Raw genomic sequence first — 22,707 nt, forward strand, 5'->3', positions numbered from 1 at the left:
GGTCTACCAGCGCAGTCCTGTTTGTGGATCTTGGGAAGGAGGTAGAAGCGGGCTGTGCGGGGTTGGGGAACTAGGAGGTTGGTGGCCGCGGGGGGGAAGATCTCCAGAGGAGATGAGGTCAGTGACAGTCTTGGAAATGGCGGTTTGATGTTCGGTGGTGCGGTCATGGTCCAGGTGGAGGTAGGACGAGGTGTCGGAGAGTTGGCGTTTGATAAATGGTAAGTAGCCGAAATATTGATAAATGTTAAATATTTTATGCAGAGATTGACTCTGAGGGAGGCCTCGGACCGTTCAACCGCCGCTCGTGTATTCCAGCCGGATATCTAACGGGGACAGTCTAAACTGGCGCCATCTTGTGAAGGGCGGGCGGACCGGCCGGTGCGGGCGCCATGTTGCGAAGGGCCGGTGCGGGCGCCATGTTGCGGAGCGGGGCAGGGTTGCTGCGAATTCCAGCCGCTGTCCTGCGGGCCCAGGCCGGGTTTGTGCAGCGCCATTACCGCAGCGCCTACAGCCTGGAGCTGCTTTATCCGAACAGCAAGGCCGATTACAGCGGGAGCCACGGCCGCCAGCAGGGAGAGGTGGGAGCGGCGAGTGAGAAATGAGTGAGGGCAGTGGGTGTGAGAAACGAGTGTGAGGATAGTGGGTGTGAGAAACGAGTGTGAGGGCAGCGAGTGTGAGAAATGAGTGAGGGCAGTGGGTGTGAGAAACGAGTGTGAGGATAGTGGGTGTGAGAAACGGGTGTGAGGGCAGTGGGTGTGAGAAACGAGTGTGAGGGCAGTGGGTGTGAGGGCAGTGGGTGTGAGACACGAGTGAGAGGGCAGTGAGTGAGAAACGGGTGTGAGGGCAGCGAGTGTGAGAAATGGGTGTGAGGGCAGCGAGTGTGAGGGCAGTGGGTGTGAGAAACGGGTGTGAGGGCAGCGAGTGAGAAATGAGTGAGGGCAGCGAGTGTGAGAAATGAGTGAGGGCAGCGAGTGTGAGAAATGAGTGAGGGCAGTGAGTGTGAGAAATGAGTATGAGGGCAGCGAGTATGAGAAATGAGTGAGAGCAGAGGGTGCGAGAAACGAGTGTGAGGGCAGAGGGTGAAAATGAGTGTGAGGGCAGTGAGTGAGAAACGAGTGTGAGGGCAGCGAGTGAGAAACGGGTGTGAGGGCAGCGAGTGTGAGAAACGGGTGTGAGGGCAGAGGGTGTGAGAAACGAGTGAGGGCAGAGGGTGTGAGAAATGAGTGTGAGGGCAGCAAGTGTGAGAAACAGGTGTGAGAGCTGTGAGAATGCTGTGGGTGTGAGAAACGAGTGTGAGCTGATGATAAATTGTTCTAACTGCCTCTTTCGTGCTTCTGGTACGAATCTTCAGATTGTCCCCGCACAGCCGATGCAGTGACGGGTGTGATTACTCCAACTATCGGTCACTATTGACCCTCTTGCTGTGCACATGTTCAGGGCGCGGGGGAGCTGGATAAATACAGCAATCAACAAACGGACTTTTATGTCAAGTTTTTGCTTATTAAAACCAAACTGAAAATAGTGGCCGTGTCGTAACGTAACTGCTGATACTGCGAGTCACGCTAATCTGTGGCACGTTGCCCTGCGTCGTGTAGCTCTGTCACACACTTTGTTTTACCTCCACAGGATGGACCATTACAGAATTCCTGCAGCACAGATATACCCGTAGGTATGTGCGCCTGCCAGTTTGAGAGTTGTAGTACTGACTAGTATTTGGACTTTCAGCCTTGAAGGGGGCATCTGAGAGGGAATCTTCTAGAATTATATAAGATAGTAAAACAGTAACACCATTAACCAGAAACTTACCTGGACCAGCCACATAAATACTGTGGCAACAAGAGCAGGTCAGACGCTGGGTATTCTGCAGGGAGTGACTCACCTCTTGACTCCCCAAAGCCTTTCCACCATCTACAAGGTACAAGTAAGGAGTGTGATGGAATACTCTCCACTTACCTGGATGAGTGCAGCTCCAACAACGCTCAAGAAGCTCAGCAGCATTCAGGACAAAGCAGCCCGCTTGATTGGCACTCCATCCACCACCTTAAACATTCACTCCCTCCACCACCGGTGCACCGTGGCTGCAGTGTGTACCATCTACAAGATGCACTGCAGCAACTCGCCAAGGCTTCTTCGGCAGCACCTCCCAAACCCGCGACCTCTTCCACCTAGAAGGACAAGGGCAGCAGGCGCATGGGAACACCACCACCTCCAAGTTCCCCTCCAAGTCACACACCATCCTGACTTGGAAGTATATCGCCAATCCTTCATCGTCGCTGGGTCAAAATCCTGGAACTCCCTCCCTAACAGCACTGTGGGAGTACCTTCACCACACGGACTGCAGCGGTTCAAGAAGGCGGCTCACCACCACCTTCTCAAGGGTAACTAGGGATGGGCAATAAATGCTGGCCTTGCGAGAGACACCCACATCCCGTAAACGAATAAAAAAAAAAGTATGGAAAATGTAAATCCAGAACATGACTTCAAATTATGAGAGTAGGACAAAGGGATGTCTGTTCAAACCTGTAAAAGATAAATTTTGGACTGATATCAGGGAGTTAGTTCACTTACAGACTGTGATCAACACCTGGAGTGGACGCCCGGGTCGAGTGGGGGAGGTGAACACCCCGGAATCATTCCAGAATCCGTTAGATGCAGCAGTGGGGCCAGGCGGGAGGGCCTTTGGTCTCCAGTCTATATTTAAGATTGTAAGTCGAGGGGTTTCAGCGAGCACTTGCTGTCGGGTTGCGGTATGAACCCTCACTGTTGGTATTTCATTCTGTCCTCAGACCGTCTCACGGTGACATACTGTCGGAGCAGTGGGCCCGGGGGGCAGAACGTCAACAAAGGTAAGGAAACTGGTCGCTGGAAATCTTCAAACTTACCTGCTCTTCACCCCCCTCCCCCGTCCAGCCACAAGCTGGCTCTCGCTGGGTACAACCCTCCAGAACCTCACCCCAAGGTCCCTACTACGTGTGGTAACCTCCGTGGGGATCCACCTCCTATTTGATGATACGTGGGTGGGGTACGGGAGACACTGCCCCCTGGGTGGGGTAGGGGAGGGACTGGCCCCTGGGTGGGGTAGGGAGAGACTGCCCCTGGGTGGGGTAGGGGAGGGACTGCCCCTGGGTGGGGTACGGGAGGGACTGGCCCCTGGGTGGGGTACGGGAGAGACTGCCCCTGGGTGGGGTACGGGAGGGACTGGCCCCTGGGTGGGGTACGGGAGGGACTGCCCCCTGGGTGGGGTACGGGAGACACTGCCCCCTGGGTGGGGTACGGGAGGGACTGCCCCCTGGGTGGGGTACGGGAGGGACTGCCCCTGGGTGGGGTACGGGAGGGACTGCCCCTGGGTGGGGTACGGGAGGAACTGCCCCCTGGGTGGGGTAGGGGAGGGACTGGCCCTTGGGTGGGGTACGGGAGACACTGCCCCCTGGGTGGGGTACGGGAGACACTGCCCCCTGGGTGGGGTACGGGAGGGACTGCCCCCTGGGTGGGGTAGGGGAGGGACTGCCCCCTGGGTGGGGTAGGGGAGGGACTGGCCCCTGGGTGGGGTACGGGAGAGAGTGCCCCTGGGTGGGGTACGGGAGGGACTGGCCCCTGGGTGGGGTAGGGGAGACACTGCCCCCTGGGTGGGGTAGGGGAGACACTGCCCCCTGGGTGGGGTAGGGAGGCACTGCCCCCTGGGTGGGGTACGGGAGACACTGCCCCCTGGGTGGGGTAGGGAGGCACTGCCCCTGGGTGGGGTACGGGAGGGACTGCCCCCTGGGTGGGGTACGGGAGGGACTGGCCCTTGGGTGGGGTACGGGAGGGACTGCCCCCTGGGTGGGGTACGGGAGGGACTGCCCCCTGGGTGGGGTACGGGAGGGACTGCCCCCTGGGTGGGGTACGGGAGGGACTGCCCCCTGGGTGGGGTACGGGAGGGACTGCCCCCTGGGTGGGGTACGGGAGGGACTGGCCCTGGGTGGGGTACGGGAGGGACTGGCCCCTGGGTGGGGTAGGGGAGAGACTGCCCCCTGGGTGGGGTAGGGGAGAGACTGCCCCTGGGTGGGGTACGGGAGAGACTGCCCCCTGGGTGGGGTAGGGAGGCACTGCCCCTGGGTGGGGTAGGGGAGGGACTGGCCCCTGGGTGGGGTACGGGAGAGACTGCCCCCTGGGTGGGGTAGGGGAGACACTGCCCCCTGGGTGGGGTACGGGAGGGACTGCCCCCTGGGTGGGGTACGGGAGGGACTGCCCCCTGGGTGGGGTACGGGAGGGACTGCCCCCTGGGTGGGGTACGGGAGGGACTGCCCCCTGGGTGGGGTAGGGAGGCACTGCCCCTGGGTGGGGTAGGGGAGGGACTGGCCCCTGGGTGGGGTAGGGGAGAGACTGCCCCCTGGGTGGGGTACGGGAGGGACTGCCCCCTGGGTGGGGTAGGGGAGAGACTGCCCCTGGGTGGGGTACGGGAGAGACTGCCCCCTGGGTGGGGTAGGGAGGCACTGCCCCTGGGTGGGGTAGGGGAGGGACTGGCCCCTGGGTGGGGTACGGGAGAGACTGCCCCCTGGGTGGGGTAGGGGAGACACTGCCCCCTGGGTGGGGTACGGGAGGGACTGCCCCCTGGGTGGGGTAGGGGAGGGACTGGCCCCTGGGTGGGGTTCGGGAGGGACTGCCCCCTGGGTGGGGTAGGGGAGGGACTGCCCCCTGGGTGGGGTAGGGGAGGGACTGCCCCCTGGGCGGGGTACGGGAGGGACTGGCCCCTGGGCGGGGTACGGGAGGGACTGGCCCCTGGGTGGGGTACGGGAGGGACTGGCCCCTGGGTGGGGTTCGGGAGGGACTGGCCCCTGGGCGGGGTACGGGAGGGACTGGCCCCTGGGCGGGGTACGGGAGGGACTGGCCCCTGGGCGGGGTACGGGAGGGACTGGCCCCTGGGCGGGGTACGGGAGGGACTGGCCCCTGGGCGGGGTACGGGAGGGACTGGCCCCTGGGCGGGGTACGGGAGGGACTGGCCCCTGGGCGGGGTACGGGAGGGACTGGCCCCTGGGTGGGGTACGGGAGGGACTGGCCCCTGGGTGGGGTAGGGGAGGGACTGCCCCCTGGGTGGGGTAGGGGAGGGACTGCCCCCTGGGTGGGGTTCGGGAGGGACTGCCCCCTGGGTGGGGTAGGGGAGGGACTGCCCCTGGGTGGGGTACGGGAGGGACTGCCCCTGGGTGGGGTACGGGAGGGACTGCCCCTGGGTGGGGTTCGGGAGGGACTGGCCCCTGGGTGGGGTTCGGGAGGGACTGGCCCCTGGGTGGGGTACGGGAGGGACTGTCCCTGGGTGGGGTACGGGAGGGACTGCCCCTGGGTTGGCTGCTGGGTCTAATGGTGTTGGGTAACTTGGGGTGGAGTGGGTGTTGGTGAACGTTTAACGCACCCCTAGTTTTTTGTGTTTTTGTTCTGTTGTGACAGTGAACACGAAGGCGGAGGTGAGGTTCCACGTGGCGACTGCGGACTGGCTCTCTGAGGATGTACGAGGTGCCATCACCGCCAAGGTGAGCAGACCTGCTCAGGAACGGCGGACGGTTAGAGTGGTTACAACATAAACACATTGTTTATTCCCACTCCCCCGCCCACACTTTCCTTCACCCCCTCCTGAAGTTACTGACTCTCTCTGCGGGGGGTGGGGGATATCTCCCTCGGGGCAGGGGACATCTCTCTCTGGGGGGACCAAAAAGCAGACCTACCTGTGGAGGCAGAGGGCATGGCTGAGGTAGAATCATAGAATGGTTACAGCACGGAAGGTGGTCATTCGGCCTGTCGAGCCCGTGCCGGCTCTCTACAAGAGCACTTCAGCTAGTCCCACTCCCCCGCCCTTTCCCCGTTGCCCTGCAAATTTCTTTCCTTCGGGTGCTTATCCAACTCCCTTTTGAAAGCTGTGATTGAGTCTGCCTCCACCGCCCTCTCAGACAGTGCATTCCAGATCATAACCACTCGCTGAGTAAAAAAGTTTTTTCTTATGTCGCCTTTGGTTCTTCTGTCAATCACCTTAAATCTGTGCCCTCTGGTTCTCGACCCCTCTGCCAATGGGAACAGTTTCTCTCTATCTACCATCTCCAGACCCCTCATGATTTTGAACACCTCTATCAAATCTCCTCTCAATCTTCTGTGCTCTAAGGAGAACAACCCCAGCTTCTCCAGTCTATCAACGTATCTGAAGTCCCTCATCCCTGGAATCATTCTCGTAAATCTTTGCTGCACCCTCTCTAAGGCCTTCACATCCTTCCTAAAGTGCGGTGCCCAGAATTGGACACAATACTCCAGTTGGGGCCGAACCAGTGTTTTATAAAGGTTCATCATCATTTCCAAACTTTTGCACTCTATGCCTCTATTCATGAAGCCCAGGATCCCATAAGCCTTTTTAACTGCTTCCTCAACCTGCCCTGCCACCAAGGTGATTGGCAGAAGAACCAAAGGCGACATGAGGCAAAACTTTTTTACGCAGCGAGTGTTTGGATCTGGAATGCACTGCCTGAGAGGGTGGTGGAGGCAGATTCAATCACGGCTTTCAAAAGGGAATTGGATAAGTACCTGAAGGAAATAAATTTGCAGGGCTACGGGGAAAGGGCGGGGGGACTAGCTGAGATGCTCTTGCAGAGAGCTGGCATGGGCTCGATGGGCTGAATGGCCTCCTTCCGTGCTGTAACCATTCCATTCTATGATCTCTCTGGGGGGGACAGCTCCCTCTGGCTGGGGGGACATCTCTCGCTGCACACTTCCCTCCAGTCTGAAAAACAACCGTTCACCACTACTCTCTGCTTTCTGTCCTTTAGCCAATTTTGTATCCATGCAGCCACTGTCCCTTTAATCCCATGGGCTTTAATTTTGCTAATAAATCTATTATGTGGTGCTTTATCAAACACCCTTGAAAGTCCATATACACAATATCAACCGCACTACCCTCATCAACCCTCTCCGTTACTTCATCAAACAACTCAATCAAGTTAGTCAGACATGATTTGCCTTCAGAAAATCTGTGCTGGCTTTCATTTATTAACTGTTACTTTTCTAAATGCCAATTAATTTTGTCCCGGATTGTTGTCTAAAAGTTTCCCCACCACCGACGTCAGGCTGACTGGCCTGTAGTTGCCGGGTTTATCCCTCTCCCCTTTTTTGAATAAGGGTGTAACATTTGCAATCCTCCAGTCCTCTGGCACCACCCCCATATCCAAGAAGGATTGGAAGGCTGTGGCCAGAGCCTCTGCAATTTCCACCCTAGCTTCCCTCAGTAACCAAGGCTGCATCCCATCCGGACCAGGTGACCTTTCTACTTTGAGGACTGCCAACCTTTTAAGTACCTTCTTTATCTATTTTTATCCTATCCAATATCACTACTGCCTCCTCCTTTACTGCTACATTGGCAACATCCTCTTCTCCAGTGAAGACAGATGCAAAGTCCTCATTTAGTACCTCAGCCATGCCCTCTGCCTCCACAAGAAGATCTCCCTTATGGTCTCTAATCTGTCCCAGCCTTCCTTTGACTACACTTTTACTATTTGTGTTTATAAAAGACTTTTGGGTTCCCTTTTATGTTAGCCGCTAATCCATTCTCATACTCTCTCTTTACCCCTTTTAGTCCCTTTTTCAGATCGCCTCTGTACTTTCCGTATTCAGCTTGGTTCTCTACTGTATTATGAGCCTGACATTTGTCAGAAGCCTCCCTTTTCTGTTTTGTTTTAATCTCCAGGGAGCTCCAGCTTTGGATGCCTCACTGGGCTCAGATGTGGGACAGGTTGAAGATAATTGGCAAAAGAAGCAGGGGGGAGATGAGAAATGTTTTTTCCGCAGCGAGTTGTTGTGATCTGGAACGCGCTGCCTGAAAGGGCGGTGGAAGCAGATTCAATAGTAACTTTCAAAAGAGAATTGGATAAATTCTTGAAAAGGAGAAATTTGCAGGGCTGTGAGAAAAGAGTCGGGGAGTGGGACTAATTGGAGAGCTCGTTCAAAGAGCTGGCAGGGGCACGATGGGCTGAATGGCCTCCTGTGCTGTATGATTCTGTGAGTGTACCCCATCAAGAGGTAAAGCGGGGGAGAAAGCTGCTCCCTAATGTGAGGGGTTGCACTCAGTGTCTCGTCATTCCTTCCCCTCTCGCTCTCTCTCAAACAGCACCAGGGCAGAATCAATCGGGCCGGAGAGCTGATCGTCACTTCGGAGGTCAGCAGGTACCAGATGAGAAACCTCGCTGACTGTCTGCAGAAGATTCGGGACATGGTGGCAGGAGTGAGTCAGAAACCCAAGCGGTCGTCCAAAGAGGAGGCCGAGAATCGGAGAATGAGGTGACGTTTAAAGGAGGCGGAACAAATAGTCGCTTGGGCGCTCTAAGGAGGCTGCCCAGCTCCTGGTGTTTCCAAGTGTTAACCGTGGCTCAGTGCTAGCACCCTCGCCTCTGAGTCAGAGCATTGTGGGTTCAAGTCCCACTCCAGAGACTTCAACACATAATCCAGGCTGACACTCCTGGTGCAGTACTGAGGGAGTGCTGCACTGTCGGAGGTGCTGTCTTTCAGATGAGACGTAAAACCAAGGCCTCGTCTGCCCTCTCGGGTGGATGTAAAAGATCCCATGGCCACTGTTCCGAAGAGGAACAGGGGGGAGTTCTTCCAGTGTCCTGGCCAATATTTATCCCTCAACCAACATCACTAAAATATTGCTATTTGTGGGATCTTGCTGTACGCAAATTGGCTGCTGCGTTTCCTACATTACAACAATTTCCTACATTACAAAAAGTACTTTAAAAGTATTTCATTGGCTGTAAAGCGTTTGGGATGTCCTGAGGTCATGAAAGGTGCTTCTTTTTTTTAAAAAAAAGCAAATTCAGAGACACTATTTCAGAGAAGTTCTCCTCACCACTCAGTGCCCATCAGTGGCTGAGTGCCCTGTGCCTCACTGGCTCAGTTGGCACTAGCACTACGCACCTTGAACTGTGCTCCAGTTTGGCCTCAGTGCCCAGGGACTTGTGGAGGGGAGGTGGGGTCGGGAGATGATGAATTAACCAGCTTCCTGCTCCCGCCCGTTCTCCGATACTGGATAGAGCGTCGGGTGAAAGACGGGATTGGGTGGTGCCGTAATGCCCTCCAAGGTTGAATGGCCTGCAGTGACTCACTAACCTGGTTCAATACTTGAAGAATGGCTCCGCGGAACTGTCCGCAGCAGGAACTGAGCGCCCTCGGGGGTGGGGAGGATAAGTCAGCTGGATAAAGGAGGTGGGGGAGGGCGCGAGGGAAAATGCCGAGTCTTCACTGATGAGTTGTGGTGATTCCAGGGTGGAGAGTATGCAGCGGGAGCGGCTACGGCAGAAGAAGATCCACTCCGCCATCAAACAGGATCGACGGGTGGGATTCGACTGAAGAGACACTCTCGGAACAACAACTGTGAATCCCGGGGGTCAGCCCACTCCCCAACTCTGTTGCTTTGTACAAAACAGTACTGAATAAAATTATTGTAAGACTCCAGTAAGTCACTTTGTGTAGACTTTGTTGTTTCATTTAACTTCTTCCATGGTGTCAGTGAATTGATTGTGAAGGACTGTCCTCTTCAAACCTTTTAATTTATATTGCCTCTCTCTTCATTTTTCCTTCTAAAATGCATCACTTCACTGCATTATGGACAAGGGCAGCAGGCACATGGGAACACCACCACCTCCAAGTTCCCCTCTAAGTCACACACCATCCCGACTTGAACATATACAGGTAGACTATCCTTTATCCGAACTTCCGAAAACCTCTAAAAACCGAAAGTTTTTTCGTTCAGCGTAAGTCGTGCGCACGACATGACCAGAGTGGCGCACGACTTACGCTGAGCAGGGCAGAGGGTCACAGAGTTCCCTCCTGGGTAGGAGATTGCAGGCCGAGCCGGGCAGTGTGAAGGAGGTACCGGGAGAGTGAACCCAACAATACAGCGGCCCGTCCGATAGCTGCAGCGGCCCGTCCGATAGTCTTTCTCCCCCCGAACCGCGGCCCGTCCGATATTCTTTTCTCCCCCCCCCCCCCCCCCAACCTGAACCGCGGCCCGTCCGATAGCTGCAGCAGCCTGTCCGATAGTCTTTCTCCCCCCGACCCGAACCGCGGCCCGTCCGATATTCTTTTCTCCCCCCCACCCCCCCCCCCCCCCAACCTGAACCGCGGCCCGTCCGATATTCTTTTCTCCCCCCGACCCGAACCGCAGCCTGTCCGATATTCTTTTCTTCCCTCCCTCCCCACCCAACCCCCGACCTGATTTGCGGGCCAGCTTAGTAGGAGTCAGCTGATATCCGGCTTTCCAGAGAAGCAGGAAGGGGAATGAGACCCGGAACAGTCGCAAGAGGTAGCCTGAACTTTTAAAATTTATATTAAATACAAATTTCCCAGTCTTATAATAATGCCTTCTGAAATCCGAAAAATTCCAAAAACCGAAACTCAGCTGGTCCCAAGGCTTTCGGATAAGGGATAGTGTACCTGTACTGCCATTCCTTCATTGTCGCTGGGTCAAAACCCCCAAAACTCAGAATATTGTTTGAACAACTATGGGGAAGAACAGAAAATGTGAGGCCCACAGGCTGAAGGTGCTGACGTGAAGTGAGAGCAGCTTCATTCACAGATTGCAGATTATTTCTCTGCTCCCGTGTTACGTTGTAATTTCACAGAATTTATATCCACGTCTTCATTTCACTAATTAAATCAGTAACGTACAAATTGCTGCTAAACCGCATTAAACGACGAAACCAAAATTTAATCCCATAACTGAGATTCCCAAACTGAGGGACGAGACGAGGTGATCAGACTCTGCTGTGAGAAGCAGGCACACCCATCTCACTGATATCTACATTAATAATGCTTTTAAGAAAACAGGTATTTAACACTCTTTACATGCAGCACTCTAATATTGAGTATTCTATAGTATAATTTAGATGAGGGCTCTGTGATTACTAATGCATTTGAAAAGGGGTTCACCCTTTAACCAAAAAAGTTTGAGAACCACAGTTCTATGCAGTATGATTCAATGTGAAACTTAAAAGTAAAACTGGTGAAGCTGAGGGGTGTTCATGCTTGGAAATTGAACACTCATCCAATTAGGCACTCGGTGTCCCATCAAACACTCCCAGGGCAGGTACAGCACGGGTTAGATACAGAGTAAAGCTCCTTCTACACTGTCCCATCAAACACTCCCGGGGCAGGTACAGCACGGGTTAGATACAGAGTAAAGCTCCCTCTACACTGTCCCATCAAACACTCCCAGGGCAGGTACAGCACAGGTTAGATACAGAGTAAGGCTCCCTCTACTGTCCCATCAAACACTCCCGGGGCAGGTACAGCACGGGGTTAGATACAGAGTAAAGCTCCCTCTACACTGTCCCATCAAACACTCCCAGGGCAGGTACAGCACGGGGTTAGATACAGAGTAAAGCTCCCTCTACACTGTCCCATCAAACACTCCCGGGGCAGGTACAGCACGGGTTAGATACAGAGTAAAGCTCCCTCTACACTGTCCCATCAAACACTCCTAGGGCAGGTACAGCACAGGTTAGATACAGAGTAAAGCTCCCTCTACACTGTCCCAAAAATGTGTCTCAGCCCCTACCTCAGCTAAGCTGCCCCTGAAATTTTGCATTTTCCACATCAGCCATCCCATGGCCTACGGAGTACCAATTTAATTTCTGCCACTTTAATGTGAAACTGGTGCCAGTTCAATGCCAGTCTGGTGCCAGTTTAATGCTGTGACCCTCATGTTTATTACTCAAACTTATTCCACATAGGACTTTGTGGTAAACCACTGTTGTTAGTATTGTTGTTCACTGTTAGTACTGTTGTTCACTCTTGCATATTGTTGTACTTGTCTGTGCATGCCTCAGCTGACTCCCCCCCTGGCTCCACCCTCATGGCTGGGTATAAAGGTCGCTGCTCAGAAGCCTCCAGCCCTTTTGGATACCAGGCAACCACAAGAGGCATGCTCTGTTCTTTGGTAATAAAAGCCTGTTTATTACTTTCTCAATCTCCAGTCTTTTGTAGCAATTGATAGTGCATCAATTTTATTACCAAAGTTAAATGTTGGCTGCGGATGCTGATCAACCGATGGCGCAAAACGCTGAGCAGCAGGCGCTGCTGCGAGCCCTCAGACCAACATGCCTGGACCTAGACCCCCAAGAAGCGGGTTCGTCGACTAAATTCGCACAATGGCTGCGTTGCTTTGAGGCGTATCTGGAAGCCTCGACCGTGACTCTTGATGAAAATAAACTGAAAATCCTGGCCTCGAAGGTGAGCCACCAAGTCTATACTTTAATCCAAGATGCGACGACCTACGCGGCGGCTATCGACCTACTGAAAGGGCAGTATGCACGCCCGGTTAACACGGTCTATGCCAGGCACCTTTTAAGATCTCGCAGACAGCAGCCCGGGGAATCGGTGGAAGCCTTCCTACGGGCACTGCGGGTACTCGGACGCGGCTGCGACTGCAAGGAAGTATCGGCCGCGGCACATGCGGAGGGATTGATACGAGACGCTTTCGTTGCGGGTCTAAGGTCCGACTACTCCCGGCAGAGGCTGCTGGAGAAGGGTGAAATAGACCTGACAAAGGCAGTGTCCCTCGCGCTCTCGCTCGACGCGGCCCACAGAAATATGGACGCTTTCTCCCCTCATCGCCCCGCGCCGTGGACGCCGCAATCTTGGGCCATGGGACCGCCACCTCCGACTGCTGCAGCGATGTCCAAGGCACAAAAATGCTATTTTTGTGGCCAAGCTAAACACCCTAGAGCACGCTGCCCCGCGAAGAATGCTACCTGCTCCGGCTGCGGGAAGAAAGGTCACTACGTTAGCGCCTGCAAAGGGAAGACCGCTAACGCCAGCAGCGCTGCGTGCGAACCGTGGGCGCAGCCATCTTGTCCGCCATCTTGGGCTCCCCCAGCCGCGTGGGGATCGGGACCGTGGGCGCCGCCATTTTGTCCGCCATCTTGGACGCCTCCGACTTCAACCACGGGGGAGCCGGACTCAACCACCGCCTCATCTGACGACCACATCGACTCGCTCGACCATACGCTGGCCTCCGTGACGCTGGACCAATCTCTCCCTCATCAACTGTCCAGGTCCATGATGGATATTACGGTAAACGGCCGCGCCACTACCTGCCTTTTTGACAGCGGGAGCACGGAGAGCTTTATCCACCCCGACACGGTGCGCAGTTACTCTCTCCCGGTCCTGCCGACGCGCCATCGGATCTCTTTGGCTTCCAAAGCCCAGTCAGCGGACGTCGGTGGCTACTGTGTAGTGACCCTTTCAGTAAGGGGCACAGAATACAAACATTTTAAACTTCTGGTCCTGCCCCATCTCTGCGCTGCCGTTCTACTGGGGTTGGATTTTCAGTGCCACCTTAAGAGTGTCACATTAGCGTATGACGGACCCCTCCCCCCACTCACAGTCTGCAGCCAGCAGCTTTTAAATCGCCCGCCGTGCACCATTTGCAGCCTCTCCACCCTTAAAGTCCCCCCCCCCCTCCTTGTTCGCTAACCTCACCCGCGACTGTAAGCCCATCGCTACCAAAAGCAGGCGTTACAGTGTTGGGGATAGGAGCTTCATTAAATCCGAGGTAGCGAGACTCCTGAAGGAAGGGATTATTGAAAGTAGCACCAGCCCATGGCGAGCACAAGTGGTGGTAGTGAAGACTGGCGAAAAACAGCGCCTAGTTATTGACTACAGCCAGACGATCAATCGCTACACCCAACTAGATGCATACCCACTCCCCCGCATATCTGACATGGTCAATCAGATAGCACAATACCGGGTGTTCTCGACGATTGATCTGAAGTCGGCATACCACCAGCTCCCCATCAGGGCTGAGGACCGCCAGTACACAGCTTTTGAAGCTGACGGTCGGCTCTATCACTTTCTCAGAGTTCCCTTCGGCGTCACCAACGGAGTTTCTGTCTTCCAACGGGAGATGGACCGGATGGTTGACCAGAACGCGCTCCAGGCCACTTTCCCATATCTAGACAACGTCACCATCTGCGGCCACGACCAGCAGGACCACGACGTTAATCTAGAGAAATTCCTCCGGACGGCCCAGCGGCTGAATCTCACATACAACAAAGACAAATGTATGTTTCGTACTACGCGCCTCGCTATTCTTGGCTGCGTAGTGGAGAACGGAGTCATCGGCCCAGACCCCGATAGAATGCGCCCCCTTATGGAGCTCCCCCTCCCCCACTGCCAGAAAGCACTGAAGAGATGCCTGGGGTTTTTCTCTTACTATGCTCAGTGGGTGCCCAACTATGCGGATAAAGCCCGACCCCTCATCAAGTCCGCCTCCTTCCCCCTGACAGCAGAGGCCTGTGCAGCCTTCACTCTCATAAAAGGAGACATTGCGAAGGCCACAATGCACGCTGTGGATGAGTCCCTTCCTTTTCAAGTGGAGAGCGACGCATCCGACTTTGCCCTAGCTGCAACCCTTAACCAGGCGGGGAGACCCGTGGCCTTTTTCTCAAGGACCCTCCAGGGCCCCGAGATTCGACACTCCTCTGTCGAAAAGGAGGCCCAGGCCATTGTGGAAGCCGTGCGACATTGGCGGCATTACCTGGCCGGAAAACGATTTACCCTGCTCACTGACCAGCGTTCAGTGGCTTTTATGTTTCATAATAAGCAGCGGGGCAAAATCAAGAATGACAAGATCTTAAGGTGGAGAATCGAACTCTCCACCTACAATTACGATATCTTGTACCGGCCCGGGAAACTCAATGAGCCCCCAGATGCCCTATCACGTGGTACGTGCGCCAACGCGCAGGTTGATAGGCTACAGACCCTCCACAATGACCTCTGCCACCCGGGGGTCACCAGGTTCTTCCATTTTATCAAATCCCGTAACCTGCCCTACTCCATCGAGGAGGTCAGGACCATGACCAGGAACTGCCAGATCTGTGCCGAGTGCAAGCCGCATTTTTATAGGCCAGACAGAGCGAGCCTGATCAAAGCCACGCGCCCCTTCGAGCGGCTGAGCATCGATTTTAAAGGGCCCCTCCCCTCCTCTGACCGCAATGTGTACTTCCTCAATATAATTGATGAGTACTCCCGTTTCCCGTTTGCCATCCCTTGCTCGGACATGACCAGTACCACGGTCATTAAATGTCTGAATGACCTCTTCGCCTTGTTCGGTTTCCCTAGCTATATCCATAGCGACAGGGGCTCATCTTTTATGAGCGACGAACTTCGGCAGTACCTGCTCGCGAGAGGCATTGCTACAAGCAGGACCACCAGCTACAACCCCCGGGGTAACGGCCAGGTGGAAAGGGAGAATGCGACAGTCTGGAAGGCAGTCCTTTTAAACTTAAAATCTAAGGGCCTTCCGACCTCCCGCTGGCAGGAGGTCCTCGCTGCGGCGCTCCATTCCATTCGGTCGCTGCTCTGTACACCCACCAATGCCACTCCTCACGAGAGAATGTTCTCCTTCCCCAGGAAGTCCACGTCGGGGATTTCGCTACCAACATGGCTGACTTCTCCAGGTCCCGTCCTACTGCGGAAGCACGTGAGGACCCATAAGGCGGACCCCCTGGTCGAGAGGGTGAGCCTCCTCCACGCCAACCCGCAGTATGCTTACGTGGTGTACCCGGACGGGCGGGAGGACACAGTCTCCATTCGAGACCTCGCACCTGCAGGTGCTCCTGAAACACCCTCTTCGCCACCCACCGCTACTCCTGCCTACCCCCAGGACACAGTCCCCGCACGAGACCTCGCACCTTCGGGTGCCTCTGAGAGACCACCATCGCTACCTCCCATTACCCATGCTCTGACCCCTGTAGACGGCATGCAGCAGCCCCAGGGTCCGCCACCTGCTACACCTCCTCTGAACGAGACACCGGGTTCACCATTGGATGCTGCACCATCACCGCCGCTGCTGCGACGCTCAGGACGGCTTACAAGGCCTCCTGATAGACTTCAGTACACGAATTTTTAGTGCACTTCACCCCGCCGGACTCAATTCTAAACAAGGGGTGAATGTGGTAAACCACTGTTGTTAGTATTGTTGTTCACTGTTAGTACTGTTGTTCACTCTTGCATATTGTTGTACTTGTCTGTGCATGCCTCAGCTGACTCCGCCCCTGGCTCCACCCTCATGGCTGGGTATAAAGGTCGCTGCTCAGAAGCCTCCAGCCCTTTTGGATACCAGGCAACCACAAGAGGCATGCTCTGTTCTTTGGTAATAAAAGCCTGTTTATTACTTTCTCAATCTCCAGTCTTTTGTAGCAATTGATAGTGCATCAGACTTTCCTTAGCTCTGGGCTGTAGTTGGACCCTGGCCCCAGATGTGGACGGGCCAAGCCCAAACCACTGCCTCACCCACTTCAGCCTACGGCTGTTTTGTTCCCAAATTTCTTGATCCATTCAAATTGTCTCTTTGGTGCCGTGGACTAGCGCTGGCTGAGAGGGCAGTCACATGACCTGCTGTCAGGAAAATACCACCTTGAACTGCTCTGGAGTTTGGGCACTGCATCACATCCCAAAGCACTTTACGCCCAACAAAGTACTTTTGAGGAGCAGTCACAGTTGTTTGTAGGCAAACCCGGCAGCCAATTTATGAACAGCAAGATCCCACAAACAAGCAGTCAGTCACTCAGATAATGAGCTGGGAGGTAGAGGGGCACGGCACGTCAATATGCCAACATATTCTTCCGTCTGCACTGCCTAGGAGCAGAATAGGAACACATGGTGTCACATCGCGGTTCGCAGTCTGTGCCACGCACCAGCGGTTTAGGGTCAGTGGGGGCCAGAGTTAGCACCGGGGTTAAAAGGGTTAAATTATGAGGATGGATTGCATAGACTGGGTTTGTATTCCCCTGAGTTTACAAGATTAAGGGATGATCTGATCGAGGTGTTTAAGATGATTAAAAGTTTTGATAGAGTGGAGAGAAACTATTTCCTCTGGTGGAGGGAGTCCAGAACAAGAACCTTCAAATTAGAGCCAGGCTGTTCAGGGATGATGTCGGGAAGCACTTCTTCACACAAAGGGTAGTGGAAATCTGGAACTCTCCCCCAAAAAGCTGTTGAAGGTGGGGTTCAATTGACAATTTCAAAACAGATTGCTAGATTTTCGTGATGCAAGGGTATTAAAGGTTACGGAACAAAGATGGAGTTAAGATACAGATCAGTCGTGATCTAATTGAATGGCGGAACAGGCTCGAGGGGCTGAATGGTCTGCTCCTGTTCCTATGACCGTGCAATTGCACAGAGCCCCAAACGGATCCCAGTCCGGACAGAGTGAAGCCGCAGCCTATCGTACTCTGTTTCTGCGAGACCACCTACTTACACCTCCGTAACATCGCCCGTCTCCACCCCGCCTCTACTGCTGAACCCCTCCAGACTCGACTATTCCAACGCACTCCAGACCAGCCTCCCACCTTACACCTGCCATTAACCTGAGCTCATCCAAAATTCTACTGCCCGTGTCCTAACTCGCACCAAGTCCTGTTCATCCATCACCCCTGTGCTTGCTGACCTACATTGGCTCCCAGTCCGGCAACGCCTCGATTTTAAAATTCTCATCCTTGTTTTCAAATCCCTCCATGAACTCGCGCCTCCCTATCTCTGTAACCTCCTGCAGCCCCCCCACCCCGCGCCCGAGATATCTGCGCTCCTCCAATTCTGGCCTCTTGCGCAATCCCCGATTTTAATCGCTCTGCCATTGGTTCCCAAACAGCATCTTTGCACAAGGTCCCGTGAGGCAACCACTGTCCCTTGGGGTATCAGTGGGTTAGGGGTCTACTGTTGGCCTCAACAGCCCTCGAGTTAGCCGGGCAAGTAATCACCCAGGGTGCAGGAGCGAGGCCTGCCTTGGCTGCGTTCGGGGCCCCGACATTTTACTAGACATTGATACTAAATAATTATCACGGGCTGCTCGAGCCCCCTGACCAGCTCGAGCCCCCTGACCAGCTCAGCCCCCCTGACCAGCTCGGACATCTGACCAGCTCAGGTCCTCTCACCAGCTCCAGCCCCGTGACCAGCTCTGGCCTGCTGACCAGCTCTAGCCCCATGACCAGCTCAGGCCCTCTCACCAGCTCCAGCCCCGTGACCAGCTCAGGCCTCCTGACCAGCTCCAGCCCCATGACCAGCTCAGGCCCTCTCACCAGCTCCAGCCCCGTGACCAGCTCAGGCCTCCTGACCAGCTCCAGCCCCATGACCAGCTCAGGCCCTCTCACCAGCTCCAGCCCCCTGACCAGCTCAGGCCTCCTGACCAGCTCCAGCCCCATGACCAGCTCAGGCCCTCTCACCAGCTCCAGCCCCGTGACCAGCTCAGGCCTCCTGACCAGCTCCAGCCCCATGACCAGCTTGGACATCTGACCAGCTCGAGCCCCCTGACCAGCTCCAGCCCACTGACCAGGTCAGGGCCCAGCCCGATTGCACGGTTCTGACCCCTGGCCCTGCTGTATTGGATAGTATCTATCAGGTAAGACGGCATCAGGCCGGGGCACGCCGCACCTTGCAGCTGAATATCCCACCGCCGAGGCTCACACAGGAGGCTTGTCAATTGAGCGAACCGGTGGGGACTGTAACCACAAGAGTCGGCACTTCTGGGCATCCTAGGGGAAAACATCCCCGTACTCCAGACCTGGGGGAACTCCCCGTGTCCCACTCCTGGGGGGAACTCCCTGTACCCCAGTCCTGGGGGAACTCCCCGTACCCCAGACCTGGGGGGAATTCGCTGTGTCCCACTCCTGGGGGGAACTCCCAGTGTCCAACTCCTGGGGGGAACTCCCAGTGTCCCACTCCTGGGGGGGAACTCCCAGTACCCCACTCCTGGGGGGAACTCCCCGTACCCCACTCCTGGGGGGAACTCCCCGTACCCCACTCCTGGGGGGAACTCCCAGTACCCCACTCCTGGGGGGAACTCCTCGTACCCCACTCCTGGGGGGAACTCCCAGTACCCCACTCCTGGGGGGAACTCCCCGTACCCCAGACCTGGGGGAACTCCCCGTACCCCAGACCTGGGGGGAATTCGCTGTGTCCCACTCCTGGGGGGAACTCCCAGTGTCCCACTCCTGGGGGGAACTCCCAGTGTCCCACTCCTGGGGGGGGGAACTCCCAGTGTCCCACTCCTGGGGGGAACTCCCAGTGTCCCACTCCTGGGGGGAACTCCCAGTGTCCCACTCCTGGGGGGAACTCCCCGTACCCCACTCCTGGGGGGAACTCCCAGTGTCCCACTCCTGGGGGGAACTCCCAGTGTCCCACTCCTGGGGGGAACTCCCAGTACCCCACTCCTGGGGGGAACTCCCAGTGTCCCACTCCTGGGGGGAACTCCCAGTGTCCCACTCCTGGGGGGAACTCCCCGTACCCCACTCCTGGGGGGGAACTCCCAGTACCCCACTCCTGGTGGGAACTCCCAGTACCCCACTCCTGGGGGGAACTCCCAGTGTCCCACTCCTGGGGGGAACTCCCAGTACCCCACTCCTGGGGGGAACTCCCAGTACCCCACTCCTGGGGGGAACTCCCAGTACCCCACTCCTGGGGGGAACTCCCAGTACCCCACTCCTGGGGGGAACTCCCCGTACCCCACTCCTGGGGGGAACTCCCAGTACCCCACTCCTGGGGGGAACTCCCAGTACCCCACTCCTGGGGGGAACTCCCCGTACCCCAGACCTGGGGGAACTCCTCGTACCCCAGACCTGGGGGGAATTCGCTGTGTCCCACTCCTGGGGGGAACTCCCAGTGTCCCACTCCTGGGGGGAACTCCCAGTGTCCCACTCCTGGGGGGAACTCCCCGTACCCCACTCCTGGGGGGAACTCCCAGTGTCCCACTCCTGGGGGGAACTCCCAGTGTCCCACTCCTGGGGGGAACTCCCCGTACCCCACTCCTGGGGGGAACTCCCAGTACCCCACTCCTGGGGGGAACTCCCAGTACCCCACTCCTGGGGGGAACTCCCAGTGTCCCACTCCTGGGGGGAACTCCCAGTACCCCACTCCTGGGGGGAACTCCCAGTACCCCACTCCTGGGGGGAACTCCCCGTACCCCACTCCTGGGGGGAACTCCCCGTACCCCACTCCTGGGGGGAACTCCCAGTGTCCCACTCCTGGGGGGAACTCCCAGTACCCCACTCCTGGGGGGAACTCCCCGTACCCCACTCCTGGGGGGAACTCCCCGTACCCCACTCCTGGGGGGAACTCCCAGTACCCCACTCCTGGGGGGAACTCCCCGTACCCCACTCCTGGGGGGAACTCCCAGTGTCCCACTCCTGGGGGGAACTCCCAGTGTCCCACTCCTGGGGGGAACTCCCAGTGTCCCACTCCTGGGGGGGAACTCCCCGTACCCCACTCCTGGGGGGAACTCCCAGTGTCCCACTCCTGGGGGGAACTCCCAGTACCCCACTCCTGGGGGAACTCCCAGTGTCCCACTCCTGGGGGGAACTCCCAGTACCCCACTCCTGGGGGGAACTCCCAGTGTCCCACTCCTGGGGGGAACTCCCAGTACCCCACTCCTGGGGGGAACTCCCAGTGTCCCACTCCTGGGGGGGGGAACTCCCAGTACCCCACTCCTGGGGGGAACTCCCAGTGTCCCACTCCTGGGGGGAACTCCCAGTGTCCCACTCCTGGGGGGAACTCCCCGTACCCCACTCCTGGGGGGAACTCCCAGTGTCCCACTCCTGGGGGGAACTCCCAGTGTCCCACTCCTGGGGGGGGGAACTCCCAGTACCCCACTCCTGGGGGGGGAACTCCCAGTACCCCACTCCTGGGGGGGGAACTCCCAGTACCCCACTCCTGGGGGGAACTCCCCGTACCCCACTCCTGGGGGGAACTCCCCATACCCCACTCCTGGGGGGAATTCCCCGTACCCCACTCCTGGGGGGAACTCCCAGTGTCCCACTCCTGGGGGGAACTCCCAGTACCCCACTCCTGGGGGGAACTCCCAGTACCCCACTCCTGGGGGGAACTCCCAGTGTCCCACTCCTGGGGGGAACTCCCAGTACCCCACTCCTGGGGGGAACTCCCAGTGTCCCACTCCTCGGGGGGAACTCCCAGTGTCCCACTCCTGGGGGGAACTCCCAGTGTCCCACTCCTGGGGGGAACTCCCAGTGTCCCACTCCTGGGGGGAGCTCCCAGTACCCCACTCCTGGGGGGAACTCCCAGTGTCCCACTCCTCGGGGGGAACTCCCAGTGTCCCACTCCTGGGGGGAACTCCCAGTGTCCCACTCCTGGGGGGAACTCCCAGTGTCCCACTCCTGGGGGGAACTCCCAGTGTCCCACTCCTGGGGGGAACTCCCAGTACCCCAGTCCTGGGGGGAATGTAATGAGAAAGGATTAATTAGCAATCTTGTTGTGCGAGGCCCCTTGGGGAGGAGCGATCATAATATGATAGAATTCTTCATTAAGATGGAGAGTGAAGTAGTTGACTCAGAGACTAGGGTCCTGAATTAAAATAAAGGAAACTACGATGGTATGAGGCGTGAGTTGGCTAGGATGGATTGGGGACCGTTTCTTAAAGGGTTGACGGTGGATAGGCAATGGCAAACATTTAAAGATCGCATGGATGAGCTACAGAATTTGTTCATCACTGTTTGGCATAAAAATAAAACAAAAAAGGTGACTCAACCGTGGCTAACAAGGGAAATTAGGGATAGCATAAGATCCGAGGAGAGCACTTATAAATTGGCCAGAAAAAGCAGCAAAACTGAGAATTGGGAGCAGTTTAGGATTCAGCAAAGGAGGACAAAGGGATTAATTAAGAGGGGGAAATAGTATATGAGAGTAAGCTTTCAGGGAACATAAAAACTGACTGTAAAAGCTTCTATAGATATGTGAAGAGAAAAAGATTGGTGAAGTCAAGCGTAGGTCCCTTGCAGTCAGAATCAGGGGAATTTATAATGGGGAACAAAGAAATGGCAGACCAACTAAATACATATTTTGGTTCTGTCTTCACAAAGGAGGACACAAATAACCTCCCAGAGATGCCGGGGAACATAGGGTCTGATGAAAGGGTGGAACTGAAAGAAATCAGTATTTGTAGGGAAATGGTGTTAGGAAAATTGATGGGACTGAAGGCCGATAAATCCCCAGGGCCTGATAATCTACATCCCAGGGTACTTAAGGAAGTGGCCCTAGAAATAGTAGATGCATTGCTGGTCATCTTCCAGAACTCGATAGACTCTGGAACAGTTCCCATGGATTGGAGGGTAGCTAATGTAACCCCACTATTTAAAAAAGATGGTAGAGAGAAAACAGGGAATTATAGATCAGTAAGCCTGACATCGGTAGTGGGGAAAATGCTAGAGTCCATTATAAAAGATGCAATAGCAGAGCACTTGGAAAACAGTCAACATGGATTTACAAAAGGTAAATCATGCTTGACTAATCTACTGGAATTTTTTGAGGATGTAACTGGTAGAATGATAAGGAAGAACCAGTGGATGTGGTGTATTTAGACTTTCAGAAGGCTTTCAATAAGGTCCCGCATAAGAGATTGGTGTGCAAATTTAAAGCACATGGGATTGGGGGTAAGGTACTGACTTGGATAGAGAACTGGTTGGCAGACAGGAAGCAAAGAGTTGGAATAAACGGGTCTTTTTCCAAGTGGCAGGCAATGACTAGTGGGGTACCGCAGGGATCGGTGCTAGGACCCCAGCTATTCACAATATATATTAATGATCTAGACGAGGGAACTAGATGTAATATCTCCAAATTTGCAGACGACACAATGCTGGGTGCGCATGTGTGCTGCGAGGAGGATGCCGAGAAACTCCAGTTCGATTTGGACAG

At 55.8% G+C, this 22,707-nt stretch overlaps 1 protein-coding gene across 1 annotated transcript; it reads left to right on the forward strand.

The window, feature by feature from the left end:
* Positions 1-374: 374 nt before the first annotated feature.
* Positions 375-9,459, forward strand: mrpl58 (mitochondrial ribosomal protein L58). Its single transcript, XM_085963239.1, has 6 exons — positions 375-578; positions 1,627-1,669; positions 2,787-2,846; positions 5,422-5,504; positions 8,117-8,286; positions 9,270-9,459. Exons 1-6 carry the CDS (start codon positions 390-392, stop codon positions 9,352-9,354), a joined length of 630 nt encoding a protein of 209 aa, XP_085819365.1. The 5' UTR covers positions 375-389; the 3' UTR covers positions 9,355-9,459.
* Positions 9,460-22,707: the final 13,248 nt, after the last annotated feature.

The sequence above is a fragment of the Somniosus microcephalus genome, chromosome 21 (genome assembly GCF_052327205.1).
Source record: "Somniosus microcephalus isolate GS21.2 chromosome 21, FLI_Smic_1.0, whole genome shotgun sequence".
NCBI classification, from domain to species: domain Eukaryota; kingdom Metazoa; phylum Chordata; class Chondrichthyes; order Squaliformes; family Somniosidae; genus Somniosus; species Somniosus microcephalus.

Bases quoted from the DNA above. Each gene is read 5' to 3' on its own strand.
- mrpl58 (XM_085963239.1), top strand. From the start codon at position 390: ATGTTGCGAAGGGCCGGTGCGGGCGCCATGTTGCGGAGCGGGGCAGGG. The intron at 1,670-2,786 runs GTATGTGCGCCT...TTCTGTCCTCAG, and splicing joins CAGCACAGATATACCCGTAG to ACCGTCTCACGGTGACATAC. The intron at 8,287-9,269 runs GTGACGTTTAAA...TGGTGATTCCAG, and splicing joins GCCGAGAATCGGAGAATGAG to GGTGGAGAGTATGCAGCGGG.